The following is a 20,839-nucleotide window of genomic DNA, read 5'->3' as shown; positions in this document are numbered from 1 at the left end:
ATTCTTTCTCCCTCCAATATCCAGTTAGAGTACTGATTGTAGAGCGCAGCTATGACTGAATATTTTTCTTGAAAAGTCAGATAAAATTATCTAGCTAAATATTATTGTACACATATGCTACTTGTAGATGAAAACATTAATTTATCAATATAATGTTCAAAGAAATATATTGAGGTACTTTTCTTCTGCATTTTCAGAAATGCAGTGTTTTATTCCAGTTGAACAACAGTCACTAGCAACAGTATTCTGCCTGATGTGGTTTCTTTTATGAGGAGACAGTAGTGCTCATTTTCAGTGTGAAAATTGCAATTTCAGCTTTTATCCTGAGGTATCACATACCTCTCTGTTTTCCCCAATATATAGTCATGTATTTAGAAGCATGGAAGCATAGTGTGTGAGGCAACACACTCCCTCCTCTATAACCCTTCCTGGAAAATGCACTGTACGTTAGACCTGCTTTTGAAAATCAGAATAATCAAAAAAGTAACATATTACAAAGAAAATTATCTGAAAATGTGACTATTCATGTAAAAACATATACATAAAAAATTTATCTTTATTCGATAGTGCGGTTCATGCATGATTCAAATAAAAGTAATCAACGGTCAGTCTTGTTGGTATGTCTCTCTTAATGTTCGTTCACAGTGCTGTGAATGTGTAATGAATAAAAGCCAACAGATGAAGACAGGCATACAGAAATTACATTAAGTGCCTTTGCTAAAACTGAGGACACTCCCTTAATGGCCAGCCTCATGTTAGAGGTAGAGGGGAGATTGCCACCCTCAGGGATGACTAGAGCCCAAGCTATGACCCAGCTGGCAACTGCATATAGGTAAGGGGTAAATGTCATCTGCCAAACAGACTCAGGGAGAATTTAATAAATCTTATAGCAGTAGCCAACATTTCTAAGCAGGTATGCTCTTAGGCATTATGGAAGCTGAGGGGGTATTAAGCTAGCTTTGTTTCTCCAGAGCAGCACTGTGATCTGTACTGACCACAGGAGGTGGGTGTCAATGCCTGTCAAACCTCTCCATACCCTACTCGATTTATTGTCCCTTAATGTGGCTCTGAAGACCTTCCTCATCATCATGTGTTTGCTTTGTGTGTGGAGTAGCAATGTGCATGGTATGAGAGGTTGCCTTGGATCTGCCCCCTGAATCAGTGAAAGAGCCAAGGGGGATCTGAGTGAATTCTTCACTGTGAGTCAGGCTTTGATCCGGGTGCCCAGAGGGCTTGCGGACCCTCCATCATCACTGGAGACATTCAAAACTAAAACAGACAAGGCCCTGAGCAAATATAACTTCAGACCTATATCTGCTTTTGTTGAGAATTGCAATGGGGACCTTGATTGTTGTGAAGGGGATTGTACGGGTGTGGAAGCACCAAAGTAACAATGGGAGAAGGACTATAAAAATGGCTGTTGATGGCACCCAGATTAGGAGGTCATCAAGATAACAGCACACATCTACATGCAGCTTCTCAGAACACCCACTTCAGGAGACAGGTCAGTGAGTAAATCCTGATGACTCACAGAGGTAGGACAGGAAGAAAACATTGTTTACTCTTGGTGCCTAAAGACAACAGAAAGGCACATCCAGCAGCAGCACATAGTTGCCAACCTAAAAAGAAACCAGAAGTTAGGATGAGGACTGGATAGCTGGCATCCCTTGTCCACTGTGTCATTGCAAGGAATGTATCTCCATTATGAATGCTGTACAGACTATTTGCTTAAATACACCTTGGTGCTTGTGAGTACATGGGTTGGAGTGAGATCAACACCCTCCTGTTCTCTAAGATCTCACACTGAGCTCTACTAAACTGTTGGTACGCAGTGTTGCAATATTGTTTTCTAGACTTTTCAGGAAGTGAGGTTTGAACCAGATGACCTCCAGAGGTTCCATCCAATCTAAATTATTTTGTGATTCTGTCACCTGAATGCAGGAATTAGTGGATCTCCACTGCATAGGAGGTAAGATTAGTATAGTTCTATGGTCCTTTCTTAAATCTTACATTCTTGTCTTCATTTGTTCCAACTACCCAATGTCCTCACAGGTAAGGGTTAAAGTTTTTTGTTTTCTTTTTAAAAAATGGATTTAAGTCACCCAGGTACAAGGAAAAAAAAAAAGGCATTTTCAGAGCCTAAAAGTTAGTTTCGTGTTCCTAAGAGAGGTTATTTTGACCATCTGTTAAATAATCTTGCACTTTAAAAAAATTCCATTCGGTGGATCTTTTTGATCAGAAGGTTGTAAACCTCTGAACTTCAGGGAGCTGAGATTGAAATGTCATCTCAGTTGTTGACTGAGACAGGATCAATCACAAACAATGAGGATTATGTATCCACTTAAAAAAAAATACAGTGCCCCGACTGAACTCCCCAATTTGCAGACCTCATCTTGTCATGTTCTTCACTGTGCTGAGCTGATTGTATGAGGCTGGAGCCACAAATAATCTCATTCGTCTCTACCATAATGTTGCTGTACATATAGAATGAAGGCATGTTACTCAATCATGCCCGTCTGTCAGCTCTACTGCTGACGAGGAGTTGTGCTTGTTGGTTTGCTTGTTGTCTGAGAAAATACTGTTTCTTTAAAAACACTAAAGGATCTGCTATGAACCCCATCATCTGCTCCTTGTCCAGCCTTTATCCTTAATGGAATTTCCTGTTAAAAGAACCAAGCCCTTTTTCATTTTGGTGGTCTGACAACTCAGGGTGTAAATGTTGTGAATGCATCTCTTCCCTGCATCAGTGTCTTCCCTCCCCAATCTCTCCTGTTGTGGGTTTATTTGTTTGGTTTGGTTTTTGTTTTTTTTTTTTAATAACTACTAACACTTGTGATTGCTCTTGATAGTGAGATAATTTGGTTATACAACAAAATAAAGCAGTTTTCTCCTGAATTTTGCTTTGGCTGGTTGTCTAACATTTAACTGCAGCTATTTTACTGTTTTTTCCAGTATCAAAATGAATTCCACGTTTTGTTCCTACACCCTGTTTATCATTCTGTTACTATTTATCATGTTCATTCCCATCAGCGTGGTGGGCAACAGAAGCCATATCTCATTTCTCCATTTCTTTTCATATTCAGATTAGTACCAAATTTTCCTATCATCTATTGTATAATAAACAAAATTTTCCTCGCCTTCCACCTCTGGTAATGCCTTAATACTTTCTTGCTTTGATTCCTGTAACTTGTAACACATAACCTGTAACCTACTCTTTCCTAGCTGACTTGACACTTCTATTGATTCCCTTCCCCTTATCTAAACGCCTTTTATCTCTTTTGACTGTCTTCCTAAACCATATAATTCTGCATCCTTGAAACTCCCCACAAATTCACCTTGTGTGTCAACTCAAACTTGTTTTTATCACATTCAAGCCTTCTCCCCCTGTATGTGCTTTCTGCTGCGTTCCTTAGTATGCCAATGTAGAAACTGTTTTTCCTAAATTTTCTTCACTTCCACTTACCTCCTTCTGTCCGTGCTATACATAAAACTCTTCCAGATTCAATATACCACTCCTCTCTCTTTTCTCTGATTCAAAACTCTCTTCTCTGAGGATCCCAAGAATCTGAGACAGCAATCTTGTAAATTGTATTCTGTGCTCAGTTACACTCATGCAACATCAGTAACTCAATGGAATTGAGCTCAGTGGCTTCGCACAGGTATAAGCAGGAGTAAGATTTACTGCAGAATGCTTAGAAAAGATAGTGGGCATTTACTTTGAAGGTCCTTTTGTGTTCGATTTCGATCTATTGCTTAATGATGTTATGAAGGCATCATTGCAAGATGTCTTACAGTCTTTAAAGACAATTATAATGCATAGTGCTTAGTTTCCTTTTCTGAGTAGCTAAGTTAAAATCTTACCAAGTGAAGTGGTTAAGGATTGCTATTGATGGTGAGTAGGATCTAAAGTTCTTTCAGAACCGCTGGTGTCATAAGCCAGTGGTTCCACCTGGTATGTTCACAGAATATGAGACACATCTGAGGCAGTAATGTCTCATTTGGATGTGATACCATGTCTGTGTGAGTGTATCAAATACTTCATTCACATAATGTTCGATCAGTAAGTCCTTCAGACTTGATATCCTGCCAGTGGGGCTGCCACAATTCGTGTATTCATAAACGCTGTCCTTGAGATCTTGTCTGCTCCTTTCTGCACAACCCAGTGTATTAAAAGAAGTTTATCTTTTTGGGTAAGGAACAGTATCCTGCAGTTTTTGTGAATTACTAGATTGCCATCATAGTTCTTTACTGATGACATTCCCTAGTTGTAGTTATATATTATGAAGCACAGTTGCTTCCAAGATTTAATAATGTGAGAATTTAAAAAAAATATATTTTTTTCAATAACAGAGTCAAGGAGAAATGAATAGTTGTTTGTGTCAGTCTCCTAGTCAATTCAATCTGAATTTTGCCTTAGCAGGGATTACAGATTTAGGAACTGAATAAATGAGGCAGTAACAAATTTTAGAAACATCAAAAAGGTTTTTATTCTATGAAACAGAAACCAAGAAAAGCATACAGTATTCTTCTAGTGCTTAATTCTACCAGCTTTCTCCCTGTTACCCCAATAAATAGGGATTTTGCCAGAGAAAGGCCTGCATGTATGTCCTAAGAAAATTTCTGCATCCAAGATTTCATTTCTGCTGTCATTTTCCAAGCTAATCTCAGTGAGAAGATTTGATGAACAAATCCCTCAAATTAAGTTTTTCTTAACACATCTTTAGAACTATAGGCTACTGTAAGGAAAGCAACAGGAAGCAGACTTTTTTCCAAACAAAGGAATTTTTAAAGACAAAAGCTGATGTGATTTGTTCATATGAGATGCAATGCTTGCAAATATAATTTTGTTGAATCACTCTTGATTTACACAAGCGGATCTAGTTTACAGTATCTTTGTCTAATGAATTATCAATATGCCCTATTGCCATTTTGCTAATCAAAAGGCTTTTAACCACTGGCCTAAAAGTAAAGAATACTTTTATTGCTCTACTATACCATAAATTGCATCACTGAAAGTGCTGTACAGAGCTTTTTATTTTATGCAGTTGAGTGGGATCATTGAAAGCTAGAGGTTTGGGCATAGACAGCATGATATCCTATCACCTTTTGCAGTAGGAAAGGAGTGCTTCATTAGCAAGGCAAAATCGCCACTAGGGCTGGCTCAAGTAAGTCAGAAATTTCAGTCTGAATCATTCAGTCGAAAGAATTTCACCAAGGGGTAGGCATGTTCTGGCAGTCCTTTCCCAGATACTCTCATTCAATCCAGTAGGACAGATAACTCTCATTTATGTGAATACGTGCAGTGCATTTGGTACAAGAAAGCAGCTTTTTCCTTAGAAATCAATCTTGGATGTATATGTGGAATTTTTTGTTTGAAGCCATAACTGTGAGAATGTTCAACTAATCTGCGATCTGCAAACTTCTGTTTGAATTCCATGCTTACAGTTTGGTCATTTGACTTGATCTGGTATGTGAAGCTGTGGGTTTTGCTGTGTGATGGGCTTTTGCAGCAGTCATTTTGTCTGGTGAATCCACCTAACATAAAATTCACTGTCGGGGCAGTTGCTTCTCCCTCAATCCACCTTTGTCTAATGATCCATCCATATAGCAGTGTTCTGTGAAGGCCCTTCAGAAACAGGAGTCTCTCAGAGGAAAAATCACAAAAGTTAAAATTTCTTCAAACCTTCTACTGCAAGCCTTGTTGCTTCAAACATGGAAGACATCAATGGGCATGACAAAACCTTAGAAGGCATCTGTATGGAACAACACAGCCAGATGTGATGTGATTAGCAACATTTGCATAAAGTTTTGAGTACGTGGAGATTAAAGTCTCCATTTTCTGGGGTTACTGATCCTCTGAGATACCCAGTTCAAACTGAGACATACCTAAGTTTGGAAACTCTGAGAATGAAAGGTAAAACTCTTACTGTCTTCTAGGATATCTCCTATCACATTTCAAAATGCAGTCTTCTGTAGCTTAACACCATACAGTGACTGGTTACAGATAGGCAAGATATCGGCACAGGTTGTAGACAAACCTCAGCATATTAGCACAGGATGATGGAGTGGGAAATGGTACATAAGTCTGGCAGAATCTCCTACGAACCAGATTAATTTAGCTCGTCCAGAATTACATGTTATTACAACTAGGTTGCTTCCAGTACCAAATCTGGCTCCGTTACATCAACACCACACTGCAGTTTAAAGTGTAGAGTACTTGATGTTGCAAAATAGATCCCCCACAATTAATGGGAAATGCCCTTCAGGGTGCACTTTCTGAGAGAGCCCTCCAGAGGCAGAGAAGGACCAAAAATGAGCTCAGAAGTCCTCAAGGAATACTGCAATCATTTGACTTCAGAGAAGAAACTAGAACTGAGTTTTATTCAATTTCACAAAAAACACCTGTCAAGAAGCCAAGCTGAAGGAAAAAAATGTATATTTTAACTTGCTACAAATTATGTAGTCTGTGTTCGCAGAGATGTGAAAAGGTCAGATTCACAGTGGATGCTATGCTGCCTTTTGCACTGATTATTAGTGCAATACTGGTAACTTTATAAACTGTGGTCTAGTAGGCTAACAAACAGTACTATGCTGCACTGGTGCTTCAAGCATGGAGCTTTCCATGGAAAAGTAATAGCATAAATAAAAACTAATGCTTCTTGGCTTCCAAATAGATAGTACATTTCCATAGTCTTTTTTTCTAGATCTTCAGTTCCTTGCAAATTGTATACATTCAGCACACTGGAAACAAAGACATAGTGAAATATGTGTTATTCCCTAATGTCTAGTAAATAAGGTCACTTAACTAACACATCTTTCCAATATCCCTTTTTGGAAAAGAGACTTACATAGTAGAACATTTAGAAGCCTCCTATTCACTTGCTTAAGCAAAAGCAGAGCAGAGGAGATTCATTATTTAAAATATTTTAAAGAAAACTGTCATTTAAAACATCTGGTATTTTAAGATGCTCTTGGTTATGTTTCTGTTCTATCAAAAAAATCTTTTTGTAGTAGAAGGCAAGAAATTTTTTTCATTTCCTGCTTTATTCCATAAGCCTCAGCCAAGCTGCTCGTTTGTGATACTGTATAGAAAACTTGATATCCTTGGGAATACTCACTGAGAAGCTGCTGTGTTGATATTGGGATTTATATTACATTAAGTGAAATTCAGAACTTGTTGCTGTTCTATTTTCTAGTTTTTTCTAGCTTTGTATTATATGTTGCAAAACACTTAAACTAAAATCCCCATTCATTTTTACCAGTTAAGAAAATACCAATACATGGTCTCAGTTATTAATTTACACTAAACCAGGTAAATAGGCAAGTGTAATTACTCTCTATGGACTGTATTGCTTTTTAAACCTTTAGATTTCCGTTTTATGTTCTAATCTGTTTTGTGGTGGTTGTTTTTTCCTTTCTTTCTAATTAGTTTAATAAACAAGCTGTGTTTCTGAATATGCCTTAATTACTTCCAAAAGTTCTGAAGCAATGCTTTCCTCTCCTGGATTATGCTCAGCTGGCACACTTCAAACATTTTATTTAGTTTAACCTTTCAACTGTTGTAATTACAAATTATATCAAAATGCTGTAGCTCTGCTTAAAGCAAAGACAATTTCATACCCTCCATTGAGTTTGTGAGACTTGACCAGTGTAACTCTTTTGGATGATGGAAAGTTTGGAAAGTCCAGGTTGTCCTTGTCCCAAAATAGAATTAGGCAACTCTTGCTGAAACACATTTTCCAACTGCTTTGCAGATTCAGATTGGTCAGATTTAGACTTTATTGGATTAGCTGCCATTGTGGCAGTATATTTCTATCAGAAACACGTGTCAGGGAGATACAGTGCATTCTTAACTGGATTTTGCTACATGCTGCGGGCAAATTGCCTGCTTCTTTCTGCTCCTCTTAACCAGTCTGAAGGGCACTCCAGGCCTGAACAGGCTCCCTGAAGTAGCACTAGTCTCAACCCCTGGTGACTATGGCGCCTTCAGAAATACCCAGAGGATATCCTATTTCAGCTCATCCTCAGCAGATTCCTGCGTACTTTTGGAATGATGCAGGACGGGATGACGTACACATAGTAAGTAGAGCCAGTTTTTCTTTTGCCCACTGAGGAAAATCTGACCCAAAGTCTGAGGTCTAGTGAGGGCTAACTCTTCAAAGCTAACTCTCAAGGAGACATTGAGACTACCAATGCAGAGGATTTCTCTTTGGAAAGCATTCGACCGAAGTGGTTCCTTACAGAGTGTAGTCTCTGTATTATTGCTATAGAGAGAGTCTCAGCCCATGAGGGTTCTGTCCTCCGCTGGAAATACTCCATCCAGTAGCAGTCAAACTCCTTCACTGAGGGTTCACAATGGGTAAAAAAATACCATGTTTCACTGCTAAATAACATGTTACAAGCAGAGCAATTCATATCAGTCTCCCTGAAGTTTAAGTCCTTTATAAGCATTAATTTGATTTAAGCAAATCTCACCAGCAGAACACTCTAGTGATTCTGAGACTAGTGGTGTAGCACTTTATGGAGCTCTGACAGTCCCAGATAATTCATGGTAGTTACAAAGATACATCCAAACTAATACTTAAAGCTGCTCTCGTTTAAGAGGATTCCTGTACTCCTTAATGGCATAAAACAAAAGCTGTGCATATCATTTGACACAAATTTAACTCCTTTCATCTACTTTTTAAATACATGTCATTTTATTTCCTGTAACTGCATCTAGAATGATGGGTGTGCATGCAGTAACTGTTATTTGTAGTTTTGTAGTTTGTTTGCATGCAGCACCCAGGTAACTCTGAAGCCCTGCTAAGATGGAAGTAGAGTTGCTGTGATGCTTCTTGCGGAGTTACTGTGATGCTGCTTCATTTTCAGCAGACACAGTCAAATAAAAAAAACCCAAACAACTACTAACAGATAATTTTCTTCTGTATTTTCTTAAGACCATAGAGGTCATAGATTGTAATTTGCTTATAGTTAATATAAAAACCTAACAAGAAGTTTTTCTTTATTATTTGAGGAAACTTTTCATTGCCAAAGAAAAATACTTCTGAAAGATAAAATAAGGCTGTTTGGTGCAGGGTAATAATAACCAGTGAAAAAAAGTGAACAAGTTTGAAAAAAAATACGCAGTTAAAAACAAATTTGGTACACTTCTAAAATTATTTCCCTTGTGTATAAATCAGGCCAAATGGACTTTTTCCTGCAAATATTTTGTAAGAGGGCAATACATATTACAGTCAAAGTTAATGTCTCCTCATTGACACTTGTCTGTTGGGATCATTCAGTTCCCATGAATGCAGCTGAAGACATACAACTTAGCTTTACCGCATGTCAGCAAGATCTACTAATATTATATTTTTCATAACATCTGGGGTTTTTTGTGTTTACTCTTTTTTAAATACATTGATAAAATTTTTAAATAAAATTTTTCTTTCTTACATCATTGGAATTCTAGTCATATATAATAACATCAAGCGAGGAGGGCATATATGCCAACTATTGCTATATTGCCAAAATAAAAATAATTTTGATCGTAGCAGTAACTATTTTTAGATGTGTGCTTTAAGTGAACTAAATTAAATACTAAAATTACAGTTTAGTATATCCAGGTTAAACTGTTGTTTTCTCAGACTCTTCCCTTTTCTTTTCAAGCTATTGGGACTATATCTGCAACATCAGCTCGATTAGATTTTTGTTGCCAGCTTTTCAAAAAGGATATGTTGGTGAAAGACCAGGTCTGGAAAAGTTGTTTATAAGTAGAAGTCTGTATTCGATTTGGATTATTTTGACATATGGTTTTCAAACCTTTTGTGACCTGAAGTAACTGCAGTCGTTTTTTACTCTTTTCCTTTCTGCACCGGATAACACGCAAATTCTGAGCAGTCATTAAAGCAGAAAACCTTGTTACCAAATATATGTGAACAATACATAAACTTAAGTGTCGGTACTGCCCTGCATAATCCTCCACATTTCTTATTTTCTGTTTGCACTAACCTATTGAGATAAAATAGACAATATAGTACAATCTTGATACTTAGTCATATGCTCAAAAATGTCTGAAACAGAACGAAGTTAAACATACTTAAGTATTAGACGGTTTGCTCTTAATGACAATAGAAAAAGCAAAAAGTACAGCTTCATTTCTAGTCTATTCTGGGATTATTTTCAGCTCCATTAGGACAAAGGTAATGCAACACTTACTTTCTATTTAAATCTTATTTTGAAGGTTAATTGGAACTTATTATAATGCATTAAAATTATTCCCCTGTGCGAAGAGGAATTTCTCACTGAATGATGTAGTCAGGATTAATTTTCTGTAATTTTGTCGCACCTGTTCTCTCCCAAATTATATAACATAGAAAATATGTCCAAAGAAAAAGAATTCTGATATATTTGGGGGATCTTACATTTTGTGTATGTCACTTAATATCTTCCAGTACAACAGTAATTTTTATTAAAAAAGGAAAAGTTATTTGCATGTATTTCTGGGCTTATTTTAATTACTTACATTCAAGCATACAATAGCAAGCAAAACAAGGAAGTAAACTTCTATGGTGTTATCTTCAGGTATTCTGAAACCTAATACAAAGTCATATTGGCTTTTAATAACGCCTAATTTAAAGAAAAATGCTAGACATATCTGTAGGTCATCTGATTAAACATTTATGCCTATATTAAGAAATACTGGGAAGCTTTTTACTTATTTATCATTTTCTATCTTTTCAAGTCATATTCTAGAATCAATGTCCTACAGTCTGTTCAATTCTCAGAAGAGCTTCTGGAGGACACAAACAATAAAGCAGAGAAACAGAACTCCATCTTATTTGAGAAAGCTGCCAAAAACCACCCATACTACCAAAAAGGAGAATGTCTAACCTTTCCCTAAAATTAATAGTAAGGTCATGAGTTCTATCGTGAAATATATTCTTATTGGAGTAGATAATTTCTTAGTTTCAGAGACATAAAGGAAGAGCCATTGGCAGTGAGGAAACAGTACAAGAGAAAATGCTAAAACAGCCCAAGTAAGCAGGTTGTGAAACAATTACAAATCATTTTAAAAGGAACGAATTCTGTTCAACTAGTGTATTTCCAAAATTAAATGTTACCACTTTAGATACAAATTTCAAGCCATCTCTTTTTACTTATCAATTTAGTGTAATTAATAGTCTGTTTAAATCAAGACAGCTATTAGGAGATCAGATCCTTTGTCCTTTATGAGTTTTATTCTTAAAACAGCTACAAAGCAACCCACAACCGTATGTCACATTAAGTAGTCGTTCAGCATATTGCTATATAAATAGCTCATGAATTATATATGAAGGAAAAGTCTTTCTCAAGAAATATTGGAAGAGATTTTGCTTGTGTCTACAAGCCTAACTAATAAAACATTTTTTTCTACATCATAGTCAGTTTTAAGATTCATATCAATACTGTAGTAGCCTCTAGCTAGAAAGAAAGTGATTGAGGATGGTAGGGTTTCAATAAGGCATTCGCTGTTTATTCATACCATTTTCCACTACTACCTGACACATAATATGAGTTATTAGAATAACAAAAAAGTACTGCAAATGATATTGTTAGAGGAAATGGAGCCTGGTGATATTGAATATGCACATGCAAAGGATGTAGAAAGTACCCAGTGTCACAATATTGAATAAAGTGAACCCTGTGTTAGATGAAAATAGCCCTGCTTACTTACCGGGGGGAAATAATAAAAAAACCGAGAACATTAACTGTTGATATTTTTTTTTAATATAAGATGGCATATTAATATTACGTGACTTCTTATACTAAATGATCAGAGACCCATGAACTCTACTTTGAATATGAAAAGCTATGATTTTCTGTATCTTGTATTTTTGTGATATTATTGTAGAGGATTGAGAGAGATCAGGCAAGGACTTTAAATTTTGTAACAGTAACTTCTGATAAAAATACTTATATTTGATATTACTCCCTTTTGAAGCAGTCAGTAATACACAAATGTTTGCTGTATATGTCGCTGGGCTTCTCTTTCGTACATAGTTACTTGAGAAATAACCTCATTACCTATCCAATTGAAAACTGTGGTTTTGTGAAAATAATTTTCATAGCAGTTTATACAGCTGACCATAAACCGAGCATGGATCAGTACGTCACATTCTGTAACTCTTGTGCAAAGTCTCGCATTGATTAGAGTTGACAGGGAAATGCCCACTGTTAAAACTCATCCAATGTTAGCAGAAATGTGGCATTAAACAGGTTGAACATGTGATAGCTGCTGGCACTTTGAACGTGGTCTATTCAAGTGTCAGATTAGTAAAGCAGTTTGGGGGTTTTTTTTGCATTGTATTTAGCACAAGCTGGAAAAATCTAGTGCAATGGTCATTTCCTGCTGAGTCAGAATGCAGCAAAGCTGCTTGAATGTGAATGCAGTGGTCCACAGGAGATGGTTGCTTTCTGGTCTGTGCTGGAGAAGAGACTGCAGTTTGTTTGGAAAAGTAGAAGTGATCAAAGAGCTCCTATGACCTTTTTGAAAGAAAGTATTTCGAGATGTTTTTAAAAGTCTTCTTTCAAAGCACAGTTTATCTCTAGCTGCTTTGCTTTGGTGGGTTTTGGGGTTTTTTTTGAGTGAATTGCTAACAGTTGTGAATCTGTGGTTGCTAGAAGAGATAGCACTTCAGAGTGTTTAGCGCATAATATTGAAAGGGCCTTAAAATCAACAACAGATCTGTAAAGATAACTGGATTATTTCACAGAAATAATTTTAGTAAATGGGATTTACCCAATATATTTCTCTAAACAGAAATCTTAACATATGGGTATTTCTATCCAAACTAGAGAAGTTGGACTACTTCCTCTCAGAGAAAACAGACTGAAAAGTCTCCCAGCTGTATTCCTGCTCTACTAATTTTGTTTTCCTCCTTTCTACCAGTTTTTGCCCGTGTGGAGAAGAATAGGCATTTCTTGTGTTCCCTGCAAGTGAACCTTTGCAAGAAGTTCTCTTTTCCTTGAAAAGTAAGTTTCTCTGTATTTATTTATCTCTCTGTATTTTTTTCCTTCTCTTATTCCCTAAATACACTCGGTTTGCATTTAGAGGAAACTAAAAACCTTTGAAAATATCGCATGTTGCATAGCTCCATGGATGATATCTTATGGAAGTTAATTACTGACCTCATGTATTCGTTTTAGGTTATATGGGAAATATTGGCAAATTCCCTTTACAGGAAAAAAGTGTGAGAGATGAATGATAAAAGGTCGGGTTGATAAACTGGGTAAGGATGATCTTTCGTTAGGGAGGAGAAGCACAAATTTCCCATCCACTTTGCCCTGTCAGCATGACTGAGCTCCAATATTGAGAGTTTCATCTACAACTAATTGCTTCTGGCCTCTCATAAGAACACTTTGTCTACGCGGTATTTGATAGATGAGTGCAAAGAGGGGCCATAACATGTTGTACAACCCATTTGCCTTTCTTTCCACGCCTGGGATGAAAGCCTGCGATCTGCAGTCTGCAACCCAGCAGTGATTAATAGAAAACTGATTGATGGACAGTGGCCTATCCAGGCTGGTGTAGTCCGTTACGCTCTGTCCAGCCATGCCTGGGGTCACACACAAGAGCTTGCTATTATTTATTCAGTCTGGTTCTGTGGGTGACCTCCTCTTGCTCTGAAGGGCACATATTCCCCCCGCTTCTAGGAGTGCCCTCCAGCAGTCAGCTGGAGAACTGTGGGGACCGCTGGCCATCTTTCTGCCATCCAGAAGATGCCTCTTTGTCTTCAGCTTTTCTCCCTTTCTAGTAAAAGGGTCAGGTAGAGGAGTCTGCAAGGTACAGGACAGGTGGCACCAGGAAGGGGAAGAGAGGGAGTCAGAGCTCAAGCAGCAACAGGAACATGACATGAACAGGAATGATGGATTCACTCCTGCAGTGCTTAGACAGAACTCTTAAAAAAGACAAGTGCTTGTCATAGCGTAACAACAGATGTGCTTGTTCTTGGATAAACTGCAATGGATGCTGTTATCATTGTATGTGTCCAGTAGTTTATATTTTGTTCGGAAAGCTGCTATGCACTACTTAATAGGCACAGGACTGAAAAGTTCTGCAATTGGATTGTGTGGATCCCATCGGGTAGGTTATGTGGAAGACAGAATAGCAGAAGTTGTCTAGGCTTTCTTGTAAAAAGGAATTGATATATTAAATGAAAGAATTATTATCTATGAGAGTTGTTTAGCTACATAAGCAACTGTCAGCCTGATTCCCTGTTCAGTAAGGGGCAAAGCTTCTCAAACTGACCACATAAAGTGAGTTCAGGATACTGAAACATAGAATCGCAGAATAATTTGGGTTGGAAGGAATCTCCAGGGAAGGGTCCAGTCCCCTTTGCTGAAAGCAGGGCCAAATTCCAAAGTAGAGTGGCCTGACCAGGATTGTATCCAGTCAAGTTTTCAATATCTGTAAGGTTGGAGATTTCATTTCCACCTCTCTCAGCACCTGTTCCAGTATTTGAACACCTTGTGAAATTTTTTTTCCTGATACCTAACTGAAATTTCCCTAGTTACAATTTGTGTCTCTTGGTATCAAACAAGCAGCTGAGACACCTCTATCTAAAAATAAATAAGCTCAAGTAGAAAACAAAAAAGGAGTAGTTTAAAGTCATGAAAAATACCAGAATTCATAAAAATAAACACGGTGCTTTAAAAATAGACATGGGACCTCACTTTGATCTCAAGTCAATAGCAGTTTTGTACTTCAAGTGAAAGAGGTTAGACTCATGATAGGATTTGCGCTCAGCAGTTCTTACTTGACTGCCCTCTGGATGTCAAGGTCAGAAAGAACATGCAAATTGCAGCCCAATATTTAAAAAAGCCCAAACATTAATGGAGCATTGGAGCATATAACAGGGACATACCTTCTCATGGCATCATAAAAAAGTGGCTCAAAGAGAAGAGGAGGACAAAATACAAACGCACAGACACAATCCCTTTTTTCTACATAGTATTGCAGCTTTTCTTGCTTTCAACACACAGCAAGCAGAAGTATGTGAATTGCCACCTTTTTGTGGGGGGACCAGGATTCAGAGGGGCAGCAGTTAATCTGTTCCCTGCTTTAATTCCTTGTTCTGCCTGCTTCCAGTAAATACACACCTGCGAGACATGCAAAAGACAAGCTAGAAAATCTTTGACATAGAGTAGAAGTTGCTTGAAGGAGTAGCTGGCCATACTTCTCAAGAAATGTCTCATTTTCTCAAGAAATAGGGCTAATTTGAAGTAAAATTTCTTTTAAATCCTCAGTGTTCTTATATTTTTAATAAGTCTCTGATTGGAGAACTTTTTAGTATATGTGGTGTATATAATAGCAGGGCAGCATTAATTAAGCTCAAAAAGGTGTCAGTTCTCAGCAGAGAAAAAATGAACAGGAAAGTGGCTATTGAGAAGGAAAAATAGAAAATTGCCTAAGAAATCAGGAAAGTATAAAAGCTAGAGGAAGCATCTAAAACCACCATAGAGCTGAGAAGGTAAAAAATGTATGAATAACATTAATAGGAATTAGTGATTACATTTTAATTTTAAAAGGAAAAGATGTATACGTGAAGAATAGTAGTAAGCAGTAATCACACTAGAAAACATAAGGAGAAATTCAACATCTAAACTTAGCCAAAGAAAAAACAATGAATGATGTTTTATTACTGATGGATATGTTTTGAAGAGACTCTGTGAAGAGAGAAAGATGATGAAAGTAGTTCTTTCTTGTGCAGTACATTAAAAAGAAAAGTTTGAAAAGAATTTGTAGAATAGCTCATGACAGAAACTACAATAGGAGGATCATTGTGTACTGGAAATGAAGCTAATGGTCCCAATTTAGCTAGTAAGACATTGCTAGTCCCAGGGACTTGTTACTCCTTGTATTAATGCTAAATTTGGCCACTTAAAGGGGACAGATTCAGGAAAATACTTTTAGTTTGAAAACTGATTCAGGCAGAAGCGATCCATGTCTGAATAGAATTGGTTGGAAAGTGGACTTTTTTTTGTGAAAACCTGGAAATACTCATTAGAAAGATAAACACTAAAATACAAAGATTTCCTAGTTGGGAGTTTTCAGAGAAAGGTCACGATTTTGTCTACCTGGACTTCAGTAAGGCCTTTCACACTGTCTCTCATGGCATACTCCTTGAGAAGCTGGCGGCTCACGGCTTAAACAAGTGTAGTCTTCGCTGGGTAAAAAACTGGCTGGATGGACAAGCCCAGAGGGTTGTGGTGAATGGAGCTAAATCCAGTTGGCAGCGGGTCACCAGTGGTGTTCCCCAGGGCTGAGTATTGGGGCCAGTTCTGTTTAATATCTTTATCAATGATCTGGATGAGGGGATCGAGTGCACCCTCAGTAAGTTTGCAGAAGACACCAAGTTGGGTGGGAGTGTTGATCTGCCTGAGGGTAGGAAGGTTCTACAGAGGGATCCGGACAGGCTGGATCGGTGGGCCAAGGCCAATTGCACGAGGTTCAACAAGGCTAAGGGACGGGTCCTGCACTTGGGTCACAACAACCCCATGCAGCGCTACAGGCTTGGGGAAGAGTGGCTGGAAAGCTGCCCAGCGGAAAAGGACCTGGGGGTGCTGGTCGACAGCTGGCTGAATATGAGCCAGCAGTGTGCCCAGGTGGCCAAGAAGGCCAACGGCATCCTGGCCTCTATCAGAAATAGTGTGGCCAGCAGGAGCAGGGAGGTGATCGTCCCCCTGTACTGGGCACTGGTGAGGCCGCACCTCGAGTGCTGTGTTCAGTTTTGGGCCCCTCACTGCAGGAAAGACATGGAGGTGCTGGAGCGTGTCCAGAGAAGGGCAACGAAGCTGGTGAAGGGTCTAGAGATCAAGTCTTGTGAGGAGCGGCTGAGGGAGCTGGGGTTGTTTAAGTCTGGAGGAAAGGAGGCTGAGGGGAGACCTTATCGCTCTCTACAACTACCTGAAAGGGGGTTGTAGCGAGGTGGGTGCTGGTCTCTTCTGTCAGGTGTCTGGAGATAGGACAAGAGGAAATGGCCTCAAGTTGAGGCAAGGGAGATTTACGTTAGATATTAGGAAAAATTTTTTTACTGAGAGGGTTGTCAGGTATTGGAACAGGCTGCCCAGGAAAGTGGTTGAGTCACCATCCCTGGAGGTATTAAAAAAGCATGTGGACAAGGCACTTCAGGACATGGTTTAGTGGGCATGGTTGATGGTTGGACTCGATGATCTTAAAGGTCTCTTCCAACTTAAATGATTCTATGATTTTCTATGAGAAGCAGACACATTTTCTGGAATATTTTTGGTTAATCAGAAATCTAGTTTTATGTTGTAGGACAACGTTTGCCGGCCTTAGCTGTGAAGCATGAACATGTTAGTAATCCTAATTCCCCTCAGGTACAGAAAATTAATGATACTCAAGATGTAAAAGTTCAAAACCATCACTTGTTTTGTTTGGCTGCTTAACTTTTCAGTGGTGCTTTGCCTTCCTGTAGGCTGGCATTTCACTTTTTTAGGTCCATTTTGTGGTTTCTTCATCCTTTGGAAAGTTAGCATCTCATGACATTTATATACACCTAAAAGTCATCTAGAAGATTATATTTGGAATGAAATAAAAAGAGTAGTGGAAATGAATAAGGAAGCACACGGTGTAATGAAGGATAAAGGATAGGTTATAAGATCTGTAAAAGATGTATTTTTTGTCTCTTGTAAGATGTTTAGCTTGTACACTTAGAAAATTATGGATCAACATTCTCATGTTTGCCTTGCCTATTGAACACACCACAAATATAGTCACAGTACAAATAATAAAAACAACACTAAGGCAGAGATGAAAACTTTTAAAGCACTAAAGAAATAAGTTGGGAGAGGCAGGAAAAAAGTTAACAAAATTGAATGGAGAGGGGGCCATGTCTGTTAAATTCTTAGAGAAATATATTTTTTTCTTCACTATGTTGTCATGTTTTTTTCATTACTGCATTGTCTGAAGTATAACATCTTTGTTTTAAAATCCGGGAGGTGAGTTTTAGAAATTATGTCACCTACAGAAGCTATATTGTGCAGAAATTCAAGAGAGAGAATGGAAAATCCTTAAAGCACAGTAGGAACAAGAGGCCCATGAAAGAGTCTTTACCTGATGGTTGGCAGGTAAAATGTATTGACAGAAGGAGCACGTTGCTTAAAAGAGAGAACTTCCTGCCTTGTTCTCAAAAAAAGGACAAAGATCTGAATGCTAGGAAAAAAAAACTTCCAAAAAAACTTCCCAAGCAAAAGGGAAAGGAATCAACATTTACTAAAACTTATAGTCAAGAAACAAGTTTATTGAAATGGGCCACTTTTTTCTTATTCCATGTGCCTGATATTTATTGACAATGCAAGAGGCAGCTGGACACAAGTGCTGACCCCCATCATTTGACTGTGGCAAGTTCCTTGCTGCTCTAGCAGTGAAGGAATGAGTTTGAAAGCCTGCAAAACACACTGCCGCACCCATCTCTGTGAGCAAGCATATGCCTGTATCTGGAAGAAGTTTTTTATCTTCTGGCACATAGAGCTGGTTTTGTAAATGCTGGTAATTATTGGTCCCCAGAGTACACAGTCCTGGTTAATGTTTTGTTTATAATACATGGACTGTTTTCTGAAGTTGTGAAAATGCACAGTTACAAAATAGGACAATACATTTATTTAAGCGAGGCTGATGAGTCTGGTGGCAAAAATGCTGCACGGAATGGGAGTGCAGCAGCGCAAGCATGCCGTGGGCCTCTGCTTTGCTGAGGTGTGAAATGGCTGTCACAGCCACGAAGCACTGGAAAGCCAGTGCATCTGGAAAACGCCCTTCAGAGACACGTTAGTCTTCACCCTAGCATCCACATATTACAGGAGACATTTGTTGCAAGCTAAAGAACCCTCATTTTCGAAATCTGTGTGCAGCAGCTAGGTGGAGACAGAGAAATGAGCTGCTCCACAAGCAGCAAAATTAATAAAGCCTCATCTTTTCCAAACTGGACCTAGGTCCCCACATAACTCTTTTACAATAACCCCAGCCCTTTTCCATACCCACTCCACTCCCCAAAACTCTCTTTTTCCCCAGAGTATCACCAGCTTCCCCACGTGTTGCCCTTGCCTCTGGCTGAGCAACAGGCAGCATGCTGCCTGTTCAGACCACAGGCTGGGTTTGTGCTGGCTGACCATTGCCCTCCAGGATAAATGGTAGTTATTATAAATAGCTCTCCCTCTTCTCTACCCAGCTGCCAGTGTTCACCACTTTTTTAGAAACTTAGTTATCTTCAGTACTGCTGCCCCTCTGCCGATTTGTTTGAAATTGGACAGCAGGTTCACCAGTTACCCAGAAAGACAAAAAGCTCCAGGGGTCAGGTCTCATTTCCTTAGGAAACCAGGGTTTAAACAAACAGTTACAGATCAGTGATTAGATTGCAGCTTCTGCTGAGAAATTCATGGGCTGAACCAGTCAAAGTTAGAAGTGTAAAACAAATGCGTGCAGTGTGATACTAAGTTTTATCAGCATGACTGCTATATAGGCCCCATATGCCACAGAAAAAAACTACCTTAGAGGTATTTTTAGCAAAGGTAGCTGAGCTTGTAAAAAGTGGAACTTGCATATTTCACCTGCTACAGCTTTTTTCTTTTCTTTTCTTCCACAAAAATTCCATGTCATCTTTTTCAGATGGATGCCTGGCTCAGAGTAAAGGACATGCAGCGCACAATCCCTAGCAGAAGCTGAAAATGGATGATGCCTACTGATGCTTTTCTGCAACGTCATCTCCTCTTTTCCTGTTTGAGATGGGTGATATGATCATCAGGAAGAAGTTCTAAAATAAGCCCAAGTGACCTCTTTGTCCCTTGACTCCTCTTTCCACAAGTCTAAAAACCATCAGAAGACATGACCAGTCAACTACCAGAGGAATCTGTGGAGACCCAGAGCTCAGATGAGCTTGAGTGCAAGATCTGTTACAACCGCTATAACCTGCGACAGAGAAAACCAAAAGTGCTGGAGTGCTGTCACAGAGTATGTGCCAAATGCCTTTGCAAGATCATAGACTTTGGTGATTCCCCGCAAGGAGTCATAGTATGCCCATTTTGCAGGTTTGAAACATGCCTGCCAGACGATGAGGTTAGTAGTCTTCCTGATGACAACAACATCCTTCTGAATTTAGCTTGTGGGGGAAAGGGAAAGAAGTGCCTACCAGACAACCCAACAGAACTGTTGCTGACTCCCAAAAGGTTGGCGTCTCTGGTTAGCCCTTCTCACACCTCTTCTAATTGCCTGGTTATAACAATCATGGAAGTACAAAGAGAAAGTCCCCAGACTCTGAACTCAACCCCCGTGGTGGAATTTTACAGGCCGACAAGTTTTGACTCAGTTGCAACTGTGTCCCACAACTGGACAGTATGGAACTGTACATCTTTGCTCTTCCAGACCTCAATTCGGGTGCTAGTGTGGTTGCTAGGATTGCTGTACTTCAGTTCCTTGCCTTTAGGGATTTATTTACTGGTATCTAAGAAAGTCACCCTTGGGGTTGTCTTTGTAAGCCTTGTTCCTTCGAGCCTTGTTATTCTCATGGTTTATGGCTTCTGCCAGTGTGTTTGCCATGAAGTTCTAGACTGCATGTCATCTTGATAACAAATACAGTAAAATAAGATGTATTGTCACATGTGTAGCATAGCTGATTTATCCTGTCTTTGTATTCTTATTTATTCTTATTGTTGTCCATCCCACTAAATGGAAGCAGTGTCCCTAGTTATATGGTCCTTTTTTTCTACTTGATTTGATCCCCCCCCACCCTTTTTTTAAGCTAAATAGTGGAAATAAAATTTACATGCTGATTTTAAAAGGCCAAGTTGTAGAAAGGGATAA

General features: G+C 38.7%; 1 protein-coding gene across 1 annotated transcript; it reads left to right on the top strand.

The window, feature by feature from the left end:
• Positions 1-12,924: 12,924 nt before the first annotated feature.
• RNF182 (ring finger protein 182) lies at positions 12,925-20,634 on the top strand. The gene is made up of 2 exons (XM_052782765.1): positions 12,925-12,996; positions 19,649-20,634. The coding sequence occupies exon 2, from the start codon at positions 19,865-19,867 to the stop codon at positions 20,600-20,602; it is 738 nt and encodes a 245-aa protein (XP_052638725.1). The 5' UTR covers positions 12,925-12,996; positions 19,649-19,864; the 3' UTR covers positions 20,603-20,634.
• Positions 20,635-20,839: the final 205 nt, after the last annotated feature.

This window comes from Harpia harpyja, chromosome 1 (assembly GCF_026419915.1).
Source record: "Harpia harpyja isolate bHarHar1 chromosome 1, bHarHar1 primary haplotype, whole genome shotgun sequence".
In the NCBI taxonomy this organism is placed as follows: domain Eukaryota; kingdom Metazoa; phylum Chordata; class Aves; order Accipitriformes; family Accipitridae; genus Harpia; species Harpia harpyja.
This window is presented reverse-complemented; position numbering and strand designations above follow the sequence as displayed.

Bases quoted from the DNA above. Each gene is read 5' to 3' on its own strand.
- RNF182 (XM_052782765.1), top strand. From the start codon at position 19,865: ATGACCAGTCAACTACCAGAGGAATCTGTGGAGACCCAGAGCTCAGAT.